Source organism: Oryzias melastigma, linkage group LG9 (assembly GCF_002922805.2).
Source record: "Oryzias melastigma strain HK-1 linkage group LG9, ASM292280v2, whole genome shotgun sequence".
In the NCBI taxonomy this organism is placed as follows: domain Eukaryota; kingdom Metazoa; phylum Chordata; class Actinopteri; order Beloniformes; family Adrianichthyidae; genus Oryzias; species Oryzias melastigma.
The window spans coordinates 19,099,829-19,115,077 of record NC_050520.1 but is presented as its reverse complement, the minus strand read 5'-3'; the positions used below and the strand labels follow the sequence as shown (position 1 = coordinate 19,115,077).

The 15,249-nt window shown below is 38.5% G+C and overlaps 1 protein-coding gene across 5 annotated transcripts in view; it reads left to right on the top strand.

Moving 5' to 3' along the window:
- Positions 1 to 152: 152 nt before the first annotated feature.
- The window catches only part of acacb (acetyl-CoA carboxylase beta), a 25,222-nt gene continuing 10,125 nt past the window's right edge, over positions 153 to 15,249 (top strand). Inside the window, exons 1-29 of one of the 5 annotated variants that reach the window (XM_024274522.2) lie at positions 153 to 235; positions 2,830 to 3,376; positions 7,443 to 7,575; positions 7,658 to 7,796; positions 7,924 to 8,033; positions 8,111 to 8,192; positions 8,268 to 8,366; positions 8,440 to 8,549; positions 8,655 to 8,765; positions 8,856 to 9,065; positions 9,153 to 9,323; positions 9,413 to 9,574; positions 9,650 to 9,813; positions 10,034 to 10,184; positions 10,583 to 10,686; positions 10,779 to 10,860; positions 10,936 to 11,081; positions 11,161 to 11,311; positions 11,393 to 11,527; positions 11,606 to 11,752; positions 11,825 to 12,013; positions 12,102 to 12,202; positions 12,757 to 12,845; positions 12,941 to 13,065; positions 13,149 to 13,262; positions 13,340 to 13,453; positions 13,532 to 13,621; positions 13,697 to 13,815; positions 14,291 to 14,314. In XM_024274522.2, coding sequence (XP_024130290.1) covers positions 2,850 to 3,376; positions 7,443 to 7,575; positions 7,658 to 7,796; positions 7,924 to 8,033; positions 8,111 to 8,192; positions 8,268 to 8,366; positions 8,440 to 8,549; positions 8,655 to 8,765; positions 8,856 to 9,065; positions 9,153 to 9,323; positions 9,413 to 9,574; positions 9,650 to 9,813; positions 10,034 to 10,184; positions 10,583 to 10,686; positions 10,779 to 10,860; positions 10,936 to 11,081; positions 11,161 to 11,311; positions 11,393 to 11,527; positions 11,606 to 11,752; positions 11,825 to 12,013; positions 12,102 to 12,202; positions 12,757 to 12,845; positions 12,941 to 13,065; positions 13,149 to 13,262; positions 13,340 to 13,453; positions 13,532 to 13,621; positions 13,697 to 13,815; positions 14,291 to 14,314 — 3,899 coding nt within the window. In that variant the 5' untranslated portion in view covers positions 153 to 235; positions 2,830 to 2,849. Of the gene's footprint in view, positions 236 to 2,829; positions 3,377 to 5,915; positions 6,092 to 6,324; positions 6,651 to 7,442; positions 7,576 to 7,657; positions 7,797 to 7,923; positions 8,034 to 8,110; positions 8,193 to 8,267; positions 8,367 to 8,439; positions 8,550 to 8,654; positions 8,766 to 8,855; positions 9,066 to 9,152; positions 9,324 to 9,412; positions 9,575 to 9,649; positions 9,814 to 10,033; positions 10,185 to 10,582; positions 10,687 to 10,778; positions 10,861 to 10,935; positions 11,082 to 11,160; positions 11,312 to 11,392; positions 11,528 to 11,605; positions 11,753 to 11,824; positions 12,014 to 12,101; positions 12,203 to 12,756; positions 12,846 to 12,940; positions 13,066 to 13,148; positions 13,263 to 13,339; positions 13,454 to 13,531; positions 13,622 to 13,696; positions 13,816 to 14,290; positions 14,315 to 15,249 lie in introns of those variants that run through there. The other 4 variants (XM_024274523.2, XM_024274524.2, XM_024274525.2 and 1 more) reach the window with 4 other exon arrangements.

Sequence of the window (15,249 nt, the reverse complement as noted above, 5' to 3'; positions counted from 1 at the left end):
GAGTGTACAACTGTTTTTATTTTTACTCTTAAATGAAAAAAAAACGTAGTGGTACGTGTGACAAATACACGACCTTTGGATATATTTTTTTCTTTTTCCGTTTCCTGGGTGGAGTCTCGATCTAACCCCGCCCGTCCTCTTCATGTGCATTTGTAGTTGACAGTAGTGTTGTTATGACCTGAAGAAGGAGGTGTTGGACGGTGGTGAGTAGATGACACACCGTGCAGTAGTGGTGGTAGGTGGCTTTGACACTTACCGCTGCTTTGGGATCGTAGCTAATTATACTGTTAGCCGTGCAGTTCGAACGTATTTGCACATTTCCAGTTAGATAAACAAGCAGGTCATTATTATTACCCGTTAATTAAAATTCCAAGCTGTGCTCCTATAGAACCAGCAGTCACGTTATTCTACTCGGTAATTTCCTGGTCTTGGTTAGCAACCGTACAGTTGCTCTAATTATTTGACTGTAAAAGTGCACGTTTTGCAGCTTAGTTGTGTTTACGATAATCCCCTATTTATACAAAGGGATACAGAATGACCTTTAAGACTGCTTTCCACGCACGATTTAAGGTTGATTAGAGAATAAATTATACTTTGCTCAAATGTTATGTGTGTCAGATGATGGTTGCAGTTGTAACAGATAAATATAAACAGGCATTTTGAAAATGTGGGTGTCAGCTGAGGTCAGCATGGAGATACAATCTCAATGTTTATACTCCAATTATTCTCATTTTAAGTAAGCAATTAATAAAAATAAATAGGCGCATTAACTAATTGCTCAAATAAACATTTTAAATTTAAGAACTAAACTATAAATCATAAAAAAGTAATTAAACAAATATAACAAATAATGTGTTTTAAGGAAATATTTTGCTCCAATGGACAAAAAAATCACACTTTAGTTCATTTACTTAGAAATTCCGTGAGAGGCTCGCCTAAAGAATTCAGGTTTTTATTAGTATGAATTGCAAATAGTATTACTATAGCCCTTCATTTGTACTGTTCTATCCGTCTGCATCCATATCTTTGTAAATGCTGATTGCATGGATGTTTCCTTTTCAGTACAAAATACATTCTGTCCCTCAGTGTTGACCTTTAGCCTGCATTGAGAAGCCACCCTCAGCTCCAATGGCAGCTGTTACTCTCAGCCTGTTTACTGGGGCCTTGCTGAGGAATGTCTCCTACAGGACCCGCTGTCACCATTAGCTGCATGCCCAAATATGTATAGACATTTTGTGTAAATCTGTTTAATTTTACATCATATTTGCTCTAATAAAAGGCTGTCTGGTCAATGTTAAAATAAAAATATGTTTATATCTGAACATCAAATGTCTCAAGCCCATAACAAGGTCATGAGATCTCCAAAATAAAGTCTGATCGGTCTTTTACATTTTAAGCCAAGTTGACGTTAACTGTTTTAATACAAAAAATGTAATCAATTAAAATGTTATTATTAGAAATTGTTGACTTGGAGAAATTATTTTAAAACCTTAAAAGATTATGTGCTAGGCAAACTATCAATAAGCAACTATAATGATTATTACGACTATTACATAACTGTATTAACTATGTTTAATTACCAAGTAATCCAACGTCATTCTTATCTAGTACTTTTTATAAGTTGAACAAATAAAGTAGTATAAATCCAGTCTGTTTTATTTTTATAGTTTGGACATTCTCATGTGTGAACTTTCCTCGAGTGCTTTATTCTCCACCAGTCTTTGAATCATTAGATCAGTTGTGGGATTACATGCTGAATCCATGTAACTCTCTTACACACTTGTGACCTTTTTTACAGTGATCCTTGCTTCCTCCACCACATTTAATACTATAATGTGGAGGTGGAAGGTAGGTTTAAAAGACTGACATTTAAAGAGGTCTTTTTTTATTCATGCATTGAAGACTATTGCCAAATCATCGACAAATATTTGACGCTTATCAGAAAGTAATTACACCAAATCCACACACTGAACCTACAATTGTTTTCATGTAGCTAGCTCCTAAAATTTACACTTGTATGCATTTCACAACCAAAATGGTACTATATTAAAAGATCATATATATATATATATATATATATATATATATATATATATATATATATATATAAAAACAATTAAGAATAAGAGGTCCCAGTATGCATTTTCAAATGGCAAGAATTAGCTTGTTAGGGCCTGGTTCGATTACACCAATTATCAGGAGATGACACAAGATGCAATTTTGAATATTTTATTAATATTTTGCAATAACAGACATCATATCATTGGACACTTTAAAAAATTGAAACAATCATGCATTTATAACTTTGTCCACAAGAGGGCAGCAAAGACAGCTGTCATCTCTGAAGAAAACATAGTGCTACAAAGATTAAGCTTAGGCTGGAGCTTTCATTAGCAAAAAATACATTTCAAAATAAAATAAAATTAATAGGTCTCATTTTTTTGACTTTTAGGGACTATTACAACCCATAACAAGCTTTAAGAAAGGTATCTACATTCTGATCATACATTTCACACTCAAAAAGCCCAAATAAGCATATAAACATAATTTTGTTTTGTTGAGTCATATATTTTAACTTTAAATTAAAAAAAATAAATGTAATATTTTGAAAATTTATTATATTCTTTCTGCTCTGCAAACGAGAAAACTGAAATCCATGGCCGTATGTTCTTTTTAAAACTGTTTAAATGTTTGTTGCTGATAAAGTGCCATTTTGACATGTTTAATTTGAATTAAGAGTCCTCATAAAACTGTAACAAGACCCTCTGAGAATTTTTAATCAAAATGTTCTCATAAGAGAAGATGATGTTTACCTTGTTGTTGTTTCAGTGTGAGGAGGATGTCTGCGAATGCTCCTGTTCGCAGCTTTGGGACTCATCTTGTGGATATCAGCGCTACTTTGGAGAATTATTACAAAGATTGGGGCAATGCCTGTGGAAGAACTGGGATCTGAGACTGTCGGGGATCCCCCAGAGGAGGATGCCTCTGCTTCACTTAACGCAGTCAACTATTCACTCATATTAGCTCCCTCAACTTCTTTAACCACTAAGCACAATAATCCTGTCAACAGCAAACCTATGGGTGCTGTAGTCAAAACAGTGGGGGGTGATCCTCTGCAGACTCTCTCTGAGGTAAACTCAGAGCCGCTGCCAAAAAGCACTCCAAACCACGTCAGAGCCACTGCTCCTATGCTCAGCTCAAGGCCCGAGGAGAGGAAGCGCCTTAAGTTCATTCTTGGAGCTTCCGAGGATTACTCCTCAGATGAGGACCTCCTGGTCACAAAGCCTCCAAGCGGAGTATCTCAGGCTTCTACGCCGAAACCTGCCACAGAGATGGAGCCCTCAGCGGCGTCGACGCCTAGCCCTTCGACCATCAAGTGAGACCTTTTTTCACCGTTTACAGGCACGTTTTAAATGAAAAATGTGAAAGATATTTACATCAAACAATAAGATGGAATAATTTAAACGATATTACTGTACAGGTCGTAGAGATTTTTTTCTGTTTATGGTAGTGGCTCCTTGTCGCTTATCACCTGACTGCATTGACTTAGTGTTATTGTGGCCTGCCAAACATCCCAGCTCTATTATTGGAACAAGAATCCCAGCCGGTGACTTTGAACACCGCTGGGGGAGTTGCTCAGGTCACAGCGCAGTCCACAACCCTCAATGTAGTGTTAGATTTATTTTTATTGTCTTGTAAGCCAGGAGTTGTGTTTAGCCTAGAAATGACGTGGGGCACAGAGGAGGTCTTACATGCGTCTAGATGTATGTGGCTTGACTTGTTTGTTGGGCTGAAATTTCCAACAGCCGTTCACGCTAGTGGAACTTTGTGTGACCATGAAGAAGAAAAAGGTAGGACATTGTCTGCTATATAGATTGAGTATTCAAAAAACTTTCTTGATTTGCATCTTTAAATTAAAAGGTTGCCAAAAAGGTTAAAAATACATTTTTTTCTGATAATGTAAGCAGTTTAAACAGGTTTGTTAAAATTAACTTGAGGTGAGGACAAACCTGTTAAAATTAACCACAAATCATCACCTTCCAGACACGGAAAAATCAGAACTGATATGGTTTTAATAATGGAACTACAGTGTTTATTACTTTTCAGAATTGGCTTTGGCCCTTTACAGATCATGTTTATGCAACAGCAGTTTTGTTACTGTTTGAAACAAATGGTCATACACTTGAAAAGCACCAAAATATCTTCATGAAACAGCAATGTGTGTTTTTTAGTTGTGTACGTTGAGTAATAACTGTACATCTTCCTTCAGTCTCAAAAAATTGTAATTCAAACAAAATGAGGGAACATAGTTAATTAAAAAAATGCTTTTAAACAGTCATTTGTCGATGGTTTGGACATTTATAATCAGCACCAACTATGAAATTAAGGTATAACGTTAGCAAATGTGATTGATTTGCTCATTTTAGCAGCGCTATTAAGTATATGCATCAATGAATAATGCTTTTTTATCTTTTCTTTGTTTAGTTAAATTTGCATTCTTCAGAGAAAATTTTAATTGAGGACTAGAAAATTAACTAACAGTCGACTAAAGTCAGTCTCTTAATAATAAATCAACATCTAATTTACTAAAACTAATTAGAAATGTTTTTGACTGTGTTTTTAATTGCTGGAGTTTTGGATGTTTAACTTTTAATAAAGCATTAGGAACTTTCTTTAGGTTCAAAATTGCTTATAAGCTATACTAAAATCAGAAAAGTAAATTCATTTTATGCATTTTTAATTTTACCTTTAGCGTTTTAACTTTTAAAAAATGTTTAAAAATACTTTAATAGCAGCTACAACTACAGAGTTTATTATTAACAGAAAAATAGTAGTTAGAATAAAGGTAGAGTGAATAACTCCTTATCTAAAACAAAAATACCATGAAGTACCTAAAGTCCCACTCGATCATCTTTTGTGAAAGTGTAAGCAGTGATCTTTTAATAATGACAGTAACATCTTTGGTCCAGGTAGGCGACACTTTTAGTGCGGGGTAAGCCTGCCACTTCTTTCTGTTGTTCATTTGTTTACACTCTCCTACTAGCTTACAGCCCCACTACCCCAACGTAACATTACTTGTGCGCCAAAAATGGCGAACAATATTGGAGTCATCCAGCGGTACAGTTTCAAGCCAGATGTCACCTCGGACGAGGAAAACGATGGATCTATTCGTTTGCAAATGAATGCTTACATTGACTGTATATAAAGAACAGGACAGAGTAGGTGTTACAGCACCCATAGATAATGCCATACCTCCGGCTACAGTCAAATGAAGCCAATTCAGTTGCCATGTTTCCGCAAAATGGACGTCACTATCTTGGAGCCAGACTAAAGTGATTGGTCCAAGTCAGTCCGAGTCAACGTTTCAGGGTCAGTTTATGACTTAAATAACTAGTGATGAAGAAAAAATATCACCAAAAAATTAGGATTTGCAAGAAGATGTTACAAAAAAGGAATCAGAGCAGGAATGGTGATTTTGGAAAATATAATGACTGAGTAATAGCTATTTACTTCTATAAAGAAGTCTATGGGATTTTGTCACCTTGAAGCCAGTGAGTACTTCCTATTTGGAACATAAGGGGGAAGGAGTCACTCAGTTCAGTTCTCTATATACAGTCATATTGTAGATCCTACGTCACACCTACAAGCAGCATATTTTTGTTTTGAGTTAATTTTCTTAACATGAGAAAAATGCCGTAAGAACACGTTAATAACACAATTTTCACTCGAGTGGGTCTTTAAACTTTTAAAATAGATGCCATAAAGTGATTCTGGAAAAATTCGGATGCATACAAATAAACACAATTAGCCAAAAATAGCAAACAAGAACTGAATGAAATGGTTAAATTTTTAAGTTTTATTCCGTGTCGACATTTGTTACACTTTTCGGCTTTCTGTGTCAGAGGATGAAGATATTTTGCAAAGTTGGGAGGGGGAAGGGAGGAGGCGAGCATGCAAAAAGGAAACGGCATGTAAGGGTTCTTTGCTGTGGTCTTTGGTTACTAAAACCAATGTCTTTCACACAACCACCAACGACGTTAACATTAGGCTTTATCATGGAGGGAAATGCATTGTTTCCATATCTTCAGAGGTGAGTTTCGACGCCGTTTCTTGTTTTTTTTCCCGTTTCTGTGACAGCTTTGTTTGGCACGAGGATTGTTGTTGTTCTTTAAGGAGCCTAAAGTCTCTGCTAAGCTGAACTAATTGCCCTCGCGGAGGGTTTTTTCTTCTTCTTCTTCTTTTTTGAAAACAAGTCACGTCCGACCGCATTGTTTACGTTGCTGTGTGTGTCAAAAAAAGGGGAAAACAAAACTTAGCAATTTCGTACTTTTATATAGTTTTTAAAACAAGCCTCAACTTTGAGGAGCGGCTCTTATAACGGAGCCGTTTTGCTATCATGCTCAAACCGAACATCGTTGACCGTGCTGCACAGAGGAAGCCCTGCCTGCCTGTACATGTCAGCCCGGCGGAACCATCGAGGCTTATCAGTCAAGTGGTTCAACGGCAGGTCGTATATCCAGTACAGTACAAGAGTTAAAGTTCACCGCAGTCCGGCCTGAACTGCTCTCCAGCTGTGCAGCAGCTATCTCTCTGGAAGTAGCATGTCGAGCGGAGGATTAAATCTAAAGCAGACAGCCGGTTACCAAATGGTATGTTCCTGAATTGTTTACATATTTTGGCCTTCAAAATATGTGCTGACAAAAATGAAGATTCTCTACAGAGTATACCTGTATTGTAATAGTGTTATTAAGGTGATGTTTTGTGTGAAATTGAACATTTTACTATTCGGTTATGTCATGATTTTTGCAAAAATTAACAACTAAACAAAACTTTATCAGAAAATCCACAATACTCTACATTGAAATTTTTGTCAGCTTGTATGTGTTTGATGATTATGTTAACCTTTGACACTCTTTCTTCCTCAAGGTTAACATATAAGAGATTAGACAAACTAATTTAGTTACTAAAAAATGTGTGCTGGAAAAATAAAAATGCCCAAGGTGTATTTTTAAAGTTAAAGTTTTTTTCTTTGTACTAATATGTATCACCATTAGAAGGATATTTACATTAAAAAAGGACAACAAAGAAATCTTTAATGGACTAATTATTTTAAATATTTCTGGGATGTACAGCATCTAAACATTTGTAATATAAGCAGTTTATGTGTGATTTTTTTTTTCTCTTTGTCCTCCACTTTTAGTTTTCATCTTGAAATGTATTATTTGTTGTAATTTGATTCATTAATCTATCAATCATTTTTTCTTTTTGTTTAAGTGTTTTATTTTTACCCTGTATAGTGTGCTAAAGTCTGTAGTCTTTAGGAGGGTTTTATGCAGCCTGTGGTCTACAAGATACTTTGATTGTAGCACAAAGACAGACAACACTGAGGAAATGTAATTTTGTCTACACATGCTGACTAACCAGGAGCTTTCTCCCCCTAGGCCTAGCATGTCCGGTCCTCACTTGGTGAAAAAAGGGCGTGAGCACAGAAAGATGGACCTACAGAGGGACTTCACTGTGGCCTCTCCGGCTGAGTTTGTCACACGGTTTGGCGGCAACCGTGTGATTGAAAAAGTAGGGACATCAATCTCATCTGCAGTTTTCAATCACTGTCTATCCTCCTTCACTAAGCACACACTTTTAATTTCCATTTCAGGTGCTCATAGCTAACAATGGCATCGCCGCAGTCAAATGCATGCGCTCCATCCGCCGCTGGTCCTATGAAATGTTTCGCAATGAGAGGACCATCCGCTTTGTGGTCATGGTTACCCCTGAAGACTTGAAAGCAAACGCAGGTCATTTTTTTTTTATTGCTCCTCAGTTATCTCCTTCAAACTTATCTAAGCACAGGAGCAAACGTGGAAACTTGAATCGGCTGTTTTTCTGTGTAGCCTCACAAATGCTACTTTCTTCTCTCTTTAGAGTACATAAAAATGGCTGACCACTATGTACCTGTTCCTGGTGGCTCTAATAACAACAACTATGCCAACGTAGAGCTGATAGTAGACATTGCAAAAAGGATCCCAGTGCAGGTGCTACACACTTCTCTTCTAGTAGACTTGTGGGTTGTTCTTGCTCAAAGCTAACAGATCTCCACTTCTCTTTGTAGGGTGTTTGGGCAGGTTGGGGCCATGCGTCGGAAAATCCCAAACTACCAGAACTCCTTCATAAAGCAGGGATATCCTTCTTGGGTAGCATCCGTTTGAAAACATTACTTGCCATTCAATGGTTTAGTTAGGTTAACTAACAGCTGCTGTTTCCCTCAGGACCTTCCAGTAAAGCCATGTGGGCTTTAGGAGACAAGGTGGCTTCTTCCATTGTGGCCCAGAGTGCTGACATTCCCACACTACCTTGGAGTGGATCAGGTGGGGTATTCTGTGATTTGGATGGGCGTACATTTGTTTTAAAAAAATAGTATTTATTATTGTTTGGGTTTAGGTTTGAAAGTGGACTGGACTGAGGAGGACCAAACTCAGGGTAAAGTAATCAGTGTTCCTCCAGAAGTCTACAATAAAGGCTGTGTTCGTGACGTAGAAGATGGTCTAGCAGTAAGTCTGTTATTAAGTTTTTAAATTGCCTCTTTCTTGCCATATCTGAAAAATAACTTTTCACCCATGTAGCTTCCTTTTAATTAATACATTTTTGTTTTTAAGGGAGCTGAGAGAATCGGCTATCCTGTTGTTATAAAAGCATCAGAAGGTGGAGGGGGGAAAGGTATCCGAAAAGTTGAAAATTCCGAAGATTTTCCAAGTTTCTTCAGACAGGTTTGTGTTATTACATTGTCCGAATTATTGCCTCACTCCTTTGGTAACAGAGACCCCACATGTCACTCTTGTATGCACTCCTGAGGGCAGGTTCAGACAGAAGTACCGGGATCACCCATTTTCGTCATGCAACTGGCTCAGCACGCGAGACACCTTGAGGTGCAGATACTGGCCGATGAATACGGAAATGCCATCTCTTTGTTTGGACGAGACTGCTCCATCCAGAGAAGACACCAGAAAATCATAGAAGAAGCTCCTGCCACCATAGCTGCCTCTTCGACATTAGAGCAAATGGAACAGGTCTTTTTACATCTGTGCACACCATGATTTTAGTTTTTCCTTTTATGTGAGATAAATTTTGCCCCTATATTTTCACCTCCGTGGCAGTATGCTGTACGAATGGCCAAAATGGTGGGATATGTGAGTGCAGGTACTGTGGAGTATCTGTACTCAGAAGATGGAAGCTTTCACTTCCTGGAGCTGAACCCTCGCCTGCAGGTTGAACACCCATGTACAGAGATGATTGGAGATGTCAATTTACCAGCTGCCCAACTTCAGGTAAACTTCAGTCAGTCTGGACTCAGAAACACCCAAGAGCTTGAAGGATGATGATGCATTATTTCTAAACTTGGTTTCTCGTGTAATAGATAGCAATGGGCATTCCCCTAAGTCGAATAAAAGACATTCGGTTGCTGTATGGAGAGAGTCCATGGGGGGACACGCACATTAACTTTGAGGTCCCACATCACCTTCCTAGTCCGAGAGGACATGTTATTGCAGTTCGGATCACCAGCGAGAATCCTGATGAGGTATAGCGCTTTTTGCCTTAAAACGAAACAACGTTTGTGCATCATTAACTTTTTAACACTTGTTTCCACTCACAGGGGTTTAAGCCGAGCTCTGGCACCGTCCAGGAGCTGAACTTTCGCAGCAGTAAGAATGTCTGGGGTTACTTCAGCGTGGGGGCAACAGGCGGCCTCCACGAGTTTGCGGATTCTCAGTTCGGACACTGTTTTTCTTGGGGTGAAAACCGCGAGGAGGCTATTTCGTAAGCATTTTTTTTAAAATACCCCAGGGCCAATAAAGCTGTCCAATGAGGCAATAACTAGTTACACAATATCTCATTTAATGTTGTAAATGACCATGATGCAATTAGAACAGAAAAAGTATAATGACAGCTTTGAAAATAAAAATGTCTATTTATAATTAAGAGACATGACGAACCAGTCAGTTTAGCTTTACTAAAAATATTTGGTTTCCTCTTTTAGGAACATGGTGGTGGCCCTGAAGGAGCTCTCCATCCGAGGTGATTTCAGAACAACCGTTGAGTACCTCATTAAGATACTGGAGACTGAAAGCTACAGAAACAATGACATTGACACCGGTTGGCTGGATCACCTCATTGCTGAGAAAGTCCAGGTCAGGAGCTGTCTCTAACCCCTCACAAATTAACTTCTAGTTTAATAAAAAATATTAAATAAAATGACACTTTGTAATAAACCCTACATTTGTAATATTTTTAGTGGGCGATTATAGCTTGTTTTCTTAATTTAACACAGTTTGGTTGCTTCCCACCAGTTAGATAATATTTAATATGTTTGGTAAACACATGATGTTTAACTGCAATATTGCAACTGATTACTTTTATTAATTCTTACTAGATTTTTTTTTCATTTACTCTATCTATAGGCTACAACTGTACACTGGAGTATATTAAATCATTTTTTTAATTCATCTATTTCTTAATATATTGAACCTGCTCATATTATTTCTTTAATGTTTGGAGCATAAATAAATATGAATGTTTCTCTTTGCAGGCTGAGAGGCCAGATACCATGTTGGGTATTGTCTGCGGGGCTTTGCATGTTGCAGATGCAAGCTTTAGGAAGAGCATGTCCGACTATCTGCACTCTCTGGAAAGGCGAGTAGACACATATCTCTTCCTTGAAGCGTGCTCTTAAAAATGAACGTTTATGGGAGTGACTTTAAAAATGTGATCTGCTGCACACACAGAGGCCAAGTGCTTCCTGCAGCAAGTCTGCTCAACTCTGTCAGTGTGGACTTAATATATGAAGGAGTCAAGTACTGTTTGAAGGTACCTGAGTGATGGATTTTGCCTAACTTTTGATTTACGTTTTAACTGATTAATGATTATTATCGTCGGGTGCAGGTTGCACGGCAATCCCCGACCACCTACGTCATCATGATGAACGGCTCCAACATTGAAATAGACGTCCACAGGCTAAGTGATGGTGGTTTGCTTCTGTGCTATGACGGCTGCAGCCACACCACCTACATGAAGGAGGAAGTAGACAGGCAAGATTCTGCAGATTTAATACCACTTTTCCTGTAAGATTTGAGTTAACACATTTCTATTATTACTTTAACCCTTTAGCTACCGCATTACTGTTGGCAACAAGACCTGTGTGTTTGAGAAGGAGAAGGATCCCACAGTGTTAAGGTCTCCATCGGCTGGAAAGCTCCTGCAGTATATGGTTGAGGATGGAGGTCACATTTTTGCAGGAGAAACTTATGCAGAGATTGAGGTGATTTGACAGATTTTTTATTTTCTCGTTATTATTCTTGTGATTTTACTTTAAGTTTTTGGAGTTTTGCTTTAAATCCAGGTGATGAAGATGGTGATGACTCTAACAGTGCAGCAGTCTGGCTATATAAACTTCGTTAAGCGGCCAGGAGCTGTCCTAGAGTCTGGCTGTGTCATGGCACATATGGATCTTGATGACCCGAGCAGTGTTCACAGAGTAGGTTCTGTGCATGAATTGCATTTATTGTTGCCATTCTCTTATTGACTTATTATTTGTTTTAATTTTCTAATTCAGGTTGAGCTCAACACAGCCACGCTGCCACCCCAGCAGCCGCTCCCTACGGTCGGGGAAAAACTTCACCAGGTGTTCCACTCTGAACTTGAAAACCTGATCAACGTGATGGATGGCTACTGCCTTGAAGAGCCCTACTTCAGCAGCAAGGTGCTATTTATTCTGGAGATTCTGGAGACTTCTGATCGTTTCCTAATCCTGCTTACGTTTGCATGTCTGTAGCTGAAAGAATGGGTGGCCACCTTAATGAAAACACTTAGGGACCCTTCACTGCCGCTGTTGGAACTGCAGGAGATCATGACCAGCGTGGCCGGTCGTATTACGCCAAGCGTTGAGAAAGAAATCCGTAAGGTCATGGCTCAGTATGCAAGCAACATCACCTCTGTCCTCTGCCAGTTTCCCAGCCAAAGGGTAAAATAAAGCATGAAATGTTGCCTGTAGGTCAGCGCTCAGAAAAACATTGCTTTAACAAAAGCTGTTTTTTTTAAACTTTTTTCAGATTGCTAATATTTTAGACAGCCATGCAGCAACATTACAAAGGAAGGCTGACCGAGAGGTTTTCTTCATGAATACTCAAAGTATTGTACAGTTGGTTCAGAGGTTAGTTCTTCAGTATTCTGTATTTTTCACTATTAGTTTTTATTGTTTTAACTCTTGTGTTGTCGTTGTTGAACAAAAATCTTTAACATACTGTAACTTTTCAACGTTTAGCATGATCAATGTAATTCCAGCAGATTTTGAAGGAGAAAAGCGGCTCGTACGAGCCGCTTTTCTCCTTCAAAATCTGCTGGAATTACATTGATCATGCTAACAATTAAAAAAATTACATTCAATCAAAGAACATAAACACTGCAGCTCTGGTGTTAAAGGGTTAAATCAACCAGATCATCAAACGACAAGGGACTCATGGACAATTATTTTAAATCCACGTTCTCAGTTGGCGCCCCAGAAGCTGGTGAAATATTGGACTTTGGCCTCAGACGCCAAGTCAGCTAAAGATAGCGAATGAGTTGGCAGATTGGCTATCAAAGAGAGGCTATAATAAATACATGCATCTGGTTCATTGCTGACTCAGTCTATGATTTTTACTGTTCTTCATTTAAAAAAAACAGAATAACCTTGTTGGATCTTATATTTTACTTTATTCCTGTCAGATACCGCAGTGGAATCCGTGGTTACATGAAGTCTGTGGTGCTTGATTTGCTGAAGCGCTATCTAAAAGTTGAGATGCAGTTTCAACAAGGTAACCTCACTTCTAAGTCTCTTTAGTAATAAGAAAAAAAAATCTGTGCAGTATTTGAAGTTTTTTTTACCTGTAATGCCCTCTCTGCCACGCAGCCCACTATGACAAATGTGTCATGAACCTGATAGAGCTGCACAAACCAAACATGAGTCCTGTGCTGGACTACATCTTCTCCCACTCTCAGGTGTCCAAGAAGAACGTCCTCGTCACGATGCTCATTGTAAGGCCCCTAATCAGACTCTACCAAATATGTATATGTATTTTAATTATTATTATTACCATTTGATGTTTTTGACTGTGTAGGATCAACTCTGTGGGCGTGATCCCACCCTGGCAGATGAGCTCATGGCTATTCTGAATGAACTGACACAGCTGAGCAATGTGGAGAACTCAAAGGTGGCTTTGAGAGCTAGACAGGTAACCTCAAGTAAGAAAGTAATTGCATAAAAAACGATTTAATTCCTAATTTATTTATTTTTTTAAATATCTCACAGGTACTTATCGCCTCTCACTTGCCATCGTACGAACTGAGACATAACCAGGTGGAGTCCATCTTCCTGTCAGCCATTGACATGTACGGTCATCAGTTTTGCCCAGAAAACCTAAAGGTTAGGCTTGTGTGGACTGCGATAAGGTCTTTTCTGCACCTTTACTATCCATTAAATGACTTTTTCTTTCGTTCTTAGAAACTCATTCTCTCTGAAACATCCATTTTTGACGTTCTGCCCAACTTCTTCTACCACTCCAATCAAGTCGTCTGCATGGCTGCTTTGGAGGTACATCAAATTAAAATTAAACAATTTATCCCACCTGATTGATTTAAGACTGAGTTGTTCTGTCTTGACCTGCAGGTGTATGTCCGTAGAGGTTACATCGCTTACGAGCTGAACAGCATCCAGCACCACCAGCTGCTGGATGGAACGTGCGCAGTAGACTTCCAGTTCATGTTGCCGTCGTCACATCCAAACAGGTAGCAGGTTTCTCTTAGATGGAGCCTCAGATGAATATTTTCTATGTATTTCCATGTAGACACCACTTGCAAACATGATGTCGTAGTTTTTCTCTGGAGAACTTATGTTGATAGCAGAGCGGGCTTTGATTACTCTTGATAAAATAATACAAAAAACCTCACAATCCCTCCCTTTGTAGCAGTTTCTGATGAAATCCAGGCATTCCCCATTTTGATATTCATTAAGATAAACTTATTGATAGTTAAAAAAAAACTGTACTAAATGTTGTTAAATGTTGTACTAAGTGGAGCCTTTAAAATGCTGCGATAACTGCTTATGGCTAGTGTCAAACGCAGAACATTTTCCCCCACTCAATATTAATGTGAATGTGCACATTGTTGTTTAAAGTGCCCCAACCTAATCAAAATGCACAAAGTTGGAGGTACAGTTTGATCACCCGCTGCCCATATTCACCTGTCAATCATCTTATTACAGAGGGAGCAGCCCTACTCTGAACAGGTAGAGTAAAGCTCCTCCCAATCAGCCAAACCACCTCTCTGTCTGTATGTCTAACAATGCATGCTGAATGCCCCGTACCACTGCTTAAAGACTCCTCTAACAAGTCCTCTCATTCGCGTGTAAGCTGAGCTTCTGGAGTTGTCCTGCTGTCGCTTCTCTCTATGTGTAAAGCCTCCCTGAGCTTTTTCAAGAAGAGACCTCTCTCTCCATAACTCAAAGCCTGAGATTTCAATAATTGCTACTTAATTGGGAGCCTGTAATCTCCAGCATCAAAATTATTGATGCTTGAGTTGTGTATTTCAATCAAATCTGAATGAGGAAAAAATATTTAAAAAAAAATCCTTTCATTCACTCTGATGAGGAACTTTACTTGTCACCTCAACCCAGACTTGAATCAAAAATCTTGGATTTCAATGTTACATTGTCCTACCTTTGAACATAGTGAATGCTTGAAGTGCAGGTAACTTTTGTACATTGAAAGGATAAATCCACACAGCAGCAGAGAATCAGACTAGATTTAAAGTCCTACTCTGGTGAAAATTCTGTTTTTGGTGGTTTTAACATGTTCTTGTGGCATTTTTCTCAGGAAGGAAGACATATATATATATATAAGACACACACGTATATATATATATATATAAAGATCAAAGCTGCATTTCTAAGTATTTCTTTACTCAAATTATGGTAAATTGGGAGCAGACGAAAAAATACAGTTGGACAATTGTTGGACCACATGTCCCCTACTCTGCTCCATTCTGATGCATCCACTTGTAGACAAACTTGTAGGAAATGGGGGCACGCTTTCTCCGCTCCAACAGTTCCACCCACAACTCAGAGACGAATGAACTACTGCCGCTCTTCAGAAATTATATCCTAGAGTTTTGCAGTAATTTTGTGTTTTTGGCTCTGTCACATTTTTAAATTAATGAAGAAAA